The sequence below is a fragment of the Engraulis encrasicolus genome, chromosome 19 (assembly GCF_034702125.1).
Source record: "Engraulis encrasicolus isolate BLACKSEA-1 chromosome 19, IST_EnEncr_1.0, whole genome shotgun sequence".
NCBI classification, from domain to species: domain Eukaryota; kingdom Metazoa; phylum Chordata; class Actinopteri; order Clupeiformes; family Engraulidae; genus Engraulis; species Engraulis encrasicolus.
In genome coordinates, this window is record NC_085875.1 from 38,388,621 (window position 1) to 38,398,739 (window position 10,119).

Below are 10,119 nucleotides of genomic sequence, written 5' to 3' on the forward strand. Positions count from 1 at the left end.
ACGAGGACTGGGGTGACTGCAGTGTCATAACTTACCTCTAGAGGGCGATGTGGGACTGGGATTTATTAAAAGGGCTGTGCAGGCTGGCATCATACACGCGCGTGCGTGCGTGTGTGTGTGTGTGAGAGTGGTCTCTTGGGACGGCACATGAGGCTGACGTGAGGCACATTTTGCAATATACAATTTGTTCGCTAGATGGTGCAATGTACAAAAATATGTGGTAATGGAATTAAATGGAACTTTGTGGCCTGCATTATTTGGGAATAATAAAACCATATAACAATAACAAACCACAAAATATCATAGGCATTTTTTACATGTTATAATATGTATTGTAGGCCTATGGTATAGGTAGATGACATCAAGAGGCTATATTGCTTAAATGCTGTAAGAGAAAAAAAATAAACTGTAGCCTAAATAACTGAGCCTAAATACTGAGCCTGCAGTCCACAAGGTAGGCCTAGGTGAAACTGTTGTCTGCCATCAAAAGGTTAGGTGAGCAACGGGGAGAAAACTATTTGCTTTGCACAGGAGGAAATGACATCCGTCTCGAGGCGGGGAGTGGAGAGTAGCCAGGTAGCTGACTGTTTGCTAGCCAGACCCGTTCTGTAGCATATGACTGGTGTGCAGAAGAGAAGTTTCAGGCTCCGCGAAACTCTGTGAAATAGTAGGTCGGATGTAGATTTCGACGCAAAAATTGTTACGTTATAAAGGGAATACATAAATCACTTTTTTCCTTTACAGTGGATGCCAACAATCACAAAGGTGAGTTCGTAAACATTCATAACACTAGCTGGGCAGAGAGTGAACTTCAAAGGTGTTGAGTTTTTCTGCTAGCTAGCAATAGCTAGCAGCCTTGGAGCCAGCGCCAGCTAGAGAAAAGCAGGCTGTCTGATAGAGTGCTCGGACCTAGGATGATGCAGAGATAGTTAGCTAAGTTGCCATCTCTAGAACTATGTCGATGGTTTCGTGTGCGTTCCCAGACATCTTATGGAAGTTAATGGGGTCTGCTGTCCTGAAGTTCATCATCACACGTTCATCTGACATACAGATCCCTGAAGTTGACTTTTATTAATCGGCTAGATGAACTGTGTTTATCAACTAGCTAAGGTAGAAACAATATTGCGTTAGCCTCAATCTTGCTAGGTCGCTGGATTTAATCATGTTGTGCTAGCGAATATGTAATTTGTCAAAAAATGCACGGTGTTCGTTCCGTTGTAAAAGTGTCCAAAGGTATGTGTCTGTTCGAGCTGCTGACTGTTGATACAAACAATGCGCTTGGCTTGTTTGAAGGCATTGTCTCGGCTAAGTTTTGTAAGTATTGGCTCTTACAGTATAACTACCTTACTGTCCATGGCGAACTGTGCTGCCTGAACGGTCATTTGGTGCCTCAAGTGAATGTTAACTTGTGACTTGAAACAATCTGAGCGGTAGGCTCTATCTTATCTTCTTTAGACAACATCTTGATAACGTCGACACACGTGATCAGCACTGTTGTTTTAATGATTTTGTTAAAGTAAAACGTTTGAGATGTGGTTAATTGCATGGTTTTAATTATGGTGCATTCTATGTATGTTTTTCGACGTCTAGGAAATGGACCCGAATCCATATGTGCAAGCTGGAGTGGCATCGCATTGATTAGGCCCCCAAGGGACCCTCGCTTGTCAGTTGACATTGTTTTTCTTTGCGGATTACTCTGTTGTGTGGACGCTCTTGTCAATGTAAACAAGAACGACTACAAGAAACGGATAGCTAACCAACTAGCCAGGAAACTACGATGGACATCTATCCCAGACCCAGTGCTGAGATACAGCGCCGAAACCCCCAGCACGACTTTGAGCTGATTCAACGCGTTGGCAGTGGGACATACGGAGATGTCTACAAGGTAGGTCTAATCAATCAGTGCCATTCGCATTGGCAACGTCAGGTACCACACCAATGTCTGCGAAGATGTTTGTGATCCGGGCTAGAACAAGAACGGTTAAACGGGTAAAATGCATAGTCAGTGGCCTCATGGACTTTTTTTTGATACAGCTCTTGAAGGTTATAGTTGTCGAGACTTTGTGAATGTTCAGCCCAAGGCCAGATATCAACATTCACTTTTGGAAGGAAGGAAACTTCTGTACTTTGTCAGTGTTGTTTGGTCCTTGTTTTTGTTGTGTATATTTAGTTGCCTCACAAGTCAGCTGTCACATTCACAGGCAAGCCTAGCAAGTTGAACCTTTTACACTTGGGTTGCTGTGAAGAACAGAATGCATCCCTTGTGAAGAGCAGAGTAAACACACCTTTCATACCCGCACGTTGATAATGACTTCTCCTAGAATTACTTGTCTTTTGCAAGATCATCACAAGTAGAGTTCCGCGAACAAAGCCTGTGTAGGTGTGAGTGAGAGTGAGAGAGACAGAAGCTCAAGTCAATGCCTGGGTTTGTGTTCCCACGTTATTTGCCACATAAATACTACTTGCAGTGCAGTTGTACACATCCTCTGTCGTTGACTCTTAGCCGGGGTGTCTTGGTTGCAAAAGTGTCTGACAATGAAACAAGAGATGAGTCACAAAGCCACCAGCGAAGAGTGACAGTGAGCTCTGCTCCTTGTCTGAGTCACCACCGCAATTCACACACCGCACCACATCACCCAACCCAACCCAGCAACCTCACCCCACCCCACTTCACCCCATTCCATCTCACCCTAAGGCCATGTATGCGACTTCAACTGCTACCCAGTCTGGCCTAATCCGGAGCAGGTTCACCTGTTTTGTTTTGGGGGTGTCAGGGTGGGGCTATACTGTAGGATTCAAGGGTTTACCCCAGCACTTTACAGTTGGGCAGCCACATAAATGATAATAAAAAAGAACCCTACCACCTTGACCAGCTCACCTGAAAAGTGAAAAAAAAATAGGTTGTGAATGTAATTTCTAAGTTGTTTCATCAAAAAGTGGTTTAGGTTTTTTTTCATCTGATTTCCAGCTGCATGGCATAGCCTTTCTGATGGTGGTCATTGTTCTCTTTAGAGACACACACACACACAACTTTTTTTTCCCAATGCAGCTCTGCCATGACATAGCGTCCACCATTTTTTTGATTAGTTGGATGCTTAAACCATTCGCTGCCACTCCGCACCGAGTTGATAATAACATTATACTTTAGGGATTGTTTTGTGGTCGGGGGTTGGCCTCTGATTCACACTGTTGTCACCTCAGGAATTGTCATAGGTTTGACAGCACTTCCGAAATTAATTTGTTTTGGTAGCAAAATGTCATCTCAAGTCTGCTCTCTCTCTCCCTCCCTCTCTCTCTCTCTCTCTCTCTCTCTCTCTCTCTCTCTCTCTCTCTCTCTCTGTCCTAAGGCACTAGATATTTTTTAAGGCGAAAATTAAAAAATATCTTAACCGGTTACTGAGACTCATTAACTGGTGGTTAACTGGTTAACCGGTAATCTTAAATGATATAACGTTCGCGTGCCTTATATGCACAGCACTGAATTTTTCAAATTTTATTTCTCACATAAGCCTTTTTTTTGCTGCGCAGACAGGACCTGTCATGTCCAGCCAGTGTCGCCAGATGGAAAATGCTGAATTATCATACCAAAACCTCAAAAGTATCGTTTTTGGGGGCGTCTTGGGAGGAAGTTAATATTATACATTTATAATTATTATTATTATCATAACCGGTTAACCGGTGGTAGAAAATGTAACCGGTTAACGTTGATCCGGTCAACTATCGGTTAAATGGTTACCGGTTAACATCCCTAATTCAGACAGGGTGAAAAAATGTGTTATGCATCTGAAATGCTTGTTGTGAAATCCCTTTAAACTAAGGGACACTTTGTTGATCTGTGCCATCGCTACTTGCACACATGCAAACATTGAAGTGATCCTGAAACAATGAGCCTGTTTCCATCATGTGACTGTGTGTGTGTCTGTGTGTCTGTGTGTCTGTGTTTGCACGTGTGTGTGCACAGGAAAAAAGTCAGTCTCCATCCTTGCTGTACATCTATCCCCCTGCTGTTTTTCCTACACACACACACACACACACACACTATACTGGGGTAAAGTGAAGGTTGCAGGACACACCAGGCGCGCCGAGCGATTGGCTGTAGAGTGTAAATACTGGCAGCCGACAGACACGACACGACACGACACCTCTTTAAATGAGCAACGCGGAGAGAAAAAAAACACAGATCTGGCAGTGGCTGCAGCTTTCAATTTTTATGGCAGCAATCAGCACAAGTGCACTGAACTGAGCAGTCCCAGATGCTACCAGGCCGGTGTGGAAAAGGGTTGGTTTAGCTTAGTGTCCCTTTCTCAATTCAGTTGTGCAACAACATGGCATTCCATACAGTTTAATCCAGCGCACAGCACTGTGAACTCCAATCTGTTGCTTGTTTGCAGGTCGGAATGTCATCATTAAAAGTAGAAGTGAAAAATCCCCCACTTTACTTCCAGCACAGGTAACTTCACTGAGTAACCCGTAGACCAGTATACCTCTGTTACAATCAGCTAATTCTGTTATATTTGGATCACATTTTTAGTGGGTTCTTAGTGGTGGGTTTTTAGTGTGTTTCAGTAACACAGTCTATATACATACCTCACTAGGCACAGTGGAATAACTGGTGTAACAACAGCTATGTAATATCACGTGCTAGTGTGGAACTCACATCAGAGGTGTTGAAAAAAAGAAAAAAAAGAAACACAGCTTCCTTCCAACACAAGTTACCTATCTGAGTAACCAGTAGACCCTTGCACTTGTCTTACGATTAGCTAAGTCTGCACTGGTTGGATCAAGTTTGTGGTGGGTCCTCGTTAGGTTTTCAGTGTTTTTCAGTAGCAACACAGTCTATCTACCTCATTAGGTACTGTTGCGGACAGATTTTAGTTTGGGAATGTGCTTTGCACGTTGGGGTGGTGACGTGCTTAGATTAGGTCACGTGGTGATTAGATTTTGTATATCACCTGGTGTTGGGGATATGACAGCCAAGTTGTAGATTGAGTGGGTATCTGGGGAGTGCTCACCTTTTGTTGACCGCACTTTAAATGCATAGAACCGCTCCTTGACCACGCTACACCCCTTGTTTTTATGCTCAAGAACCGCTCCTTGACCACGCTACTCTGTGCACACTTTGAGCTTAAATTGCACAGCGCATTAGCACTTTTCCTGCGAGTTTGCACACCTGGCTTCTTTACTTCAAATGTCTGGATTTTAACTGTCATGAATGGAACACTGAACCTTCAACCCACGAAGATAAGTAAATAAAGCAAAAGAAAACGTGGAAGATCTTGAAAGCTTCTTTGCATTAATAGCGTGTCGGGCAAATACTTCTCCCCAGTATAGCTGCTCGGCGGCAAAAAATGTTTGTTAGATCAGCCGCCACTTCAGGTACAATGGAGTAAATGGTGTAACAGCTATGTAATACCATGTCAGTGTTTCCCACAGAAATTTTGGAAACTATGGGGGCAGCCGGGGTTGATTTTGTCCGGGGGGGGGGGGGGTGTATATTCTTGCAGCGTAAATGCAAAACGGCAAAACAATGACTACAGTATGACATTGGCGCATGGAGAAACTGTAGGCCTGGGCCTATATTTCAGCCATTTATATTTTGAGAAATAAGGCTACATAAGATTTTACCCATGACTTGTATAATAGTAGTACATTGTCATTGTCAAAAAATGCAGTACAGTGAATAATTTCTGTTTACAACACAGTTTCATTCGTCCCTCATGCAGGGGTCTGGGAAACAATAATAAAACAAAATAGGAGCAGAGATAAGAATTTAAGAGCACTGTGAAATTGTTAACGCATAGGCAAAAAGGGTCTTAGAGGGTAGGCTATGCCTTTTCCCCCACACATATCTGTAGGCGTACACATTCTACATGAGGGGTGCTGGTGACAGGGCCAGTTTTTTCCAAATTCCTCCCATTAAAAGGGCTGAACAACATATTACACATTTATGTCTATATTCACATTCATTACACATTAATTTCTATATGCAGCCCGATGTCTCCTCTGCTGTGTCAATGAAGGTCTGTCACCAAACTCATTACAACTGTAAAACAAAGCCTAGGGAGTGTTAGTAAACTCATCCCAACTGTCCCTTCTCTGAAGGTTTTTTATATTGCTCCCAAACCCAAGTAAATTACAGCAACTTGACTAGGCTTTTGATCCCTGTCTTTCAAGCACTTGTGGTTCTCTCTATAGCAGGGGTGCCAACCTTTTTTTAACCAAGATCTACTTTTGAAGTTGATGGTCTGCCGTGATCTACCAAGTCAAATTCAAGGATGTCAGTATGAAAATTTAAGACCACCATTTATTAATCACCATTATTATGAACAAAATGTTTTCAGTAGGCTACTATGGCCGTATCTTTTCAGTGTGTTTTTAAAGTGTGTTGAATAGCCTATCTTTACAAAGCAATGCAGCACTGATAGTATGCAGAGATAATTTCAGTCATACACAAGTCATAAACAACTGAAACAATTTCAAAATGATAAACATTTGGTATATAAAAGGCACATAGGCCCTATTTCTAAAATATGATGAAGCATTATCATGCCTTCAGTGGTATAGGCTACAAATTAAAAAGGGCTCAGAAATTCACCATTTGTTATGGGTAAATAGTAGGCTACTATGAGAGAGAGAGAGAGAGAGAGAGAGAGAGAGAGAGAGAGAGAGAGAGAGAGAGAGAGAGAGAGAGAGAGAGAGAGAGAGAGAGAGAACAATGAGAGAACAATGAGAGAACAATGAGAGAACAATGAGAGAACTCATTGGATTGGTTAACACCCCTGTTAAGTGTGACTTCTATGAAGGTTTTTTTTTTCCAGCTCTCTGGGACAGTAGCACAGCAAAGGCTTTCTATTGTGAGTTTGGCCAATCGTTTTGTCCACAACTGAAGCAAGAAACAGCACAAATTGAAGTGAATTCCATACATGTCAACAACTAACATTTCCCTTACACGCGGCACGCGATGTAAACGCAGTTAGCGATGATGCATGCGACTAGCGATTTGGACGAAGATCCTCGCATATCGGCGTGTCATAACGCATCGTTGCGCACATGTTCTGTTACTCACCCGATGTTACACGTGTGCACACATGAATCAACTGCAATACCCTTACGGTCACTTCCTAATGCTTTCCCCTCATTCTGTGTTACCGTGGGACTAATCTAACCAATAGAGTCTATAGGATGTATACTCCAGGAGGAAAATGCGAAGGAAATTCAAAATCGTAATTCAAATCGTTTTTAACAAAAACGGATATCGTTAAAAAAAAAAAAAAGTAAAAAAAAAAAATAATAAAAAAAAATATATATTTTGTTTTACATTTTCGTAAACTATGGCGGCCAAATTTAAACTATGGCGGGCCGCCATAGTTTCCTCAATGTATGGGAAACACTGCATGTGCTAGTGTTGTAATTACACCACAAAAGTACTTCACTTTTACTTTTGACACCTCTGACTCACATGATGAATTTTCTTCTAGTTTTCCTTTTGACACTTCTGCCAGTTCAGTGCAGCATGCCATTCATTACAATTCATTCCCTAATACTGCCGTTCAGTGCAACTGAAATCATATGGACTTTTTTGGCCTACTGCATCAAAGTCACATCAAACTGCCTGTGTTTACTAACCAGGCCACGTCCTCCTAGTGACGCAACACCTTCAGTGTTGCTACTAGTCAGGCCAAGAGCAATGTAAATATCGTTTCTGATCTCTGGAAAAATCAGGAACTCCACCCACTCTGTAGGACACCAGTCAACCAGTAGCAAACCTAGGGAGGCGGGTCAACCATGCCGTTTGGGAAAAGTTTATTGTTATGCTCTTGGTCAGACCAAGTCTCGAAGAGATTTGAAAGTCGATGATAATCAGGCTATGTGTTTATGGTTTGTCCACCACTTAGCAGCAGTGGGAAAGGGCTGAAGTTGAAGTAACAATCACGAAAGACTTCTCCCTCTACACCTTCCCCATCCTGACTTCCAGACTGTCTACTACAGGGGTGGGGAACCATTTTCGAGGGCCACTTCAGATTTTATTAAGTTCTCCAAGGACCTTACTTTAAAAACAAACAAGGATTTTCCCCTGACTTAAGGCTTATTTTGAAGGTGGCCACCTTTGCAACATACCCCACCTTCACTAGGTCCCCTGAAAATATAACTGAGTTATATTGCAAATGTAATTTCTAAGATTCCTTTACTAAACATGTCATATTTCATGTGAAACTGCATAACATCAAAATCATTTCGGGGGGGCGGATAAGACGGCCTCAAGGGCCACAAATACCCCTCGAAACACAGGTTCCCCACCCCTGGTCTAGAGGCTTCCATAGAGAGGCCACCCGTGGGCAGCCGAGTGGAGCTAGCCTGGCATTATACGGTCGTAAATTACAACGGCAGGGGTGGGCAGAATCACATTCCATCCCTCCTGCTTTTTTTTTTTTTTTTTTTTGGTGGAGCACCCATCTCCCCCCCAGCCGATCAGCATTTCTTTGTAAACAGAGCAGCTTTTATTGAGAAGACAGAAACTTTGTAAACGTACATTTTTTGCAAGATGTCGACACGATGATATGGAAAAATTAATTAATGTGAACTTAACCTAATGCCTTGTTCACACCAAGAGCGACCTACACTAACTGAGCGACGGAAGTCATTATTTCTCTGGAGGGTAGGCGAACTGGGCGACTAGAGCGAATTCGCCAGTGGCGAAGCGAACTGAGCGACCAGAGCGAATTTCAACAATTAAGTCAAGCTAATAGTATGGTAATGAGCTATGACGCGGTGAAGCGAAAACCAATTGGAATGTTCATATCTCTGAATGTCTCAGGCTGTCAAGCCAGAGTCGTTATGTGATTAGCTAAATCAAACATGTCAATGTCACGTCCAGAGCGAATAAAATGAATTCATGGCGAAACTTCCTCAGCCACCTCCGCTACTAGGCAGCGTAGGTCGCCATGGTCTCTGCCGCTTGGCCATGAACCAGTTCGACCTTCCCCCACGCTCTTTCTAGGGAACCAGGATAATGGTTGTTGGCCAGTTCCTGGAAAAGCGGAGAAAGTGGACCAGTCATCCCCCAACTCTGGCGTCCGCTGGGCCCAACCTGGGCTTTATTTACGACCAAACAAACGCAGTGTGTGTCTGTGTCTGTGCGTTGCTTTCACTTAGAGCTTCCTGCGAGTGTGTGTGAGAGGAAGTGAAGAGAACACACACACACACAGGACAGATAAGAGCATGCTGCCCTAGTTAAATACACACATCACCCATAGCCGTACACTAGGCTGCAGGGCTTGACACTGGCACCAGCCAACCGGCCAAATGCTGGTAAAACTGGGCTGTGGCTAGTAATACTTGCAGGGTCACTAGCCAATTTGGCTGGCAGCTTATTCCTTGGTATGACATACGCATCATAATAGCCTATATTCTGTTGTTTGCCCCTTGTGTATCAATTGTTTGTATTTAAGTTCAAGAAAAAGTTAAACGTTCCTATTTGCTTGATATAATTCCATGTAGAATGCTATACACTCATCTTGTTTTAGCACATCATCTTCTGAGGTTAGATGTACACCACCAAGAATTCGTGGCTAGTGGAATACCTGAATGGCTAGTGACTTGGAAAATCCACTAGCCACAGTGGCCGGTGGGTGAAAACGTTAATGTCAAGCCCTGCTAGGCTGTATTTTTGGTGAAAGAAACAAGAAGGGGTTCTGTGTTGTTGTTGTGCTTTTTGAGATTCCAGGAAAGTTTGTGTGTGTGCGTGGAAGACAATCGGAACAAAATTGCGTGCCAGTGCCACCACCACTAGGCATGCATGCAAGCCACAGGCGGCATCTCCCAGGCTAGCTCTGAGTTCCAAACAAGCATTTTTTTCCACGATGGATGGGAACGCCCACCAACACAGTGGCTGCCTATCTCCAACGATAGGATGTCATCCGCAGTGTAGTGGCCGGCGGTGACCCACCAAGTGCATGCGGCTCCTAAAAGTAGCGAAATTCTGTCGGGAGAGGAAAGGGCCGCTTTGTCATGTCGACTCTTGCATAACTTCCGCTGCAGCCGCCGCTGCTGCTACACAGATCAGTGTGTTTGTGTGTGCGTGCGTGCGTGCGTGTGTGTGTGTGTTTGTGCTACTGTGTG

At 43.5% G+C, this 10,119-nt stretch overlaps 1 protein-coding gene across 7 annotated transcripts in view; it reads left to right on the forward strand.

The window, feature by feature from the left end:
* Positions 1–614: 614 nt before the first annotated feature.
* map4k5 (mitogen-activated protein kinase kinase kinase kinase 5) overlaps positions 615–10,119 on the forward strand; it is a 91,454-nt gene continuing 81,949 nt past the window's right edge. For all 7 annotated transcript variants that reach the window (XM_063184329.1, XM_063184330.1, XM_063184332.1 and 4 more), the window contains exons 1-2: positions 615–765; positions 1,591–1,885. In XM_063184329.1, coding sequence (XP_063040399.1) covers positions 1,778–1,885 — 108 coding nt within the window. In that variant the 5' untranslated portion in view covers positions 615–765; positions 1,591–1,777. The remainder of the gene's footprint in view (positions 766–1,590; positions 1,886–10,119) is intronic.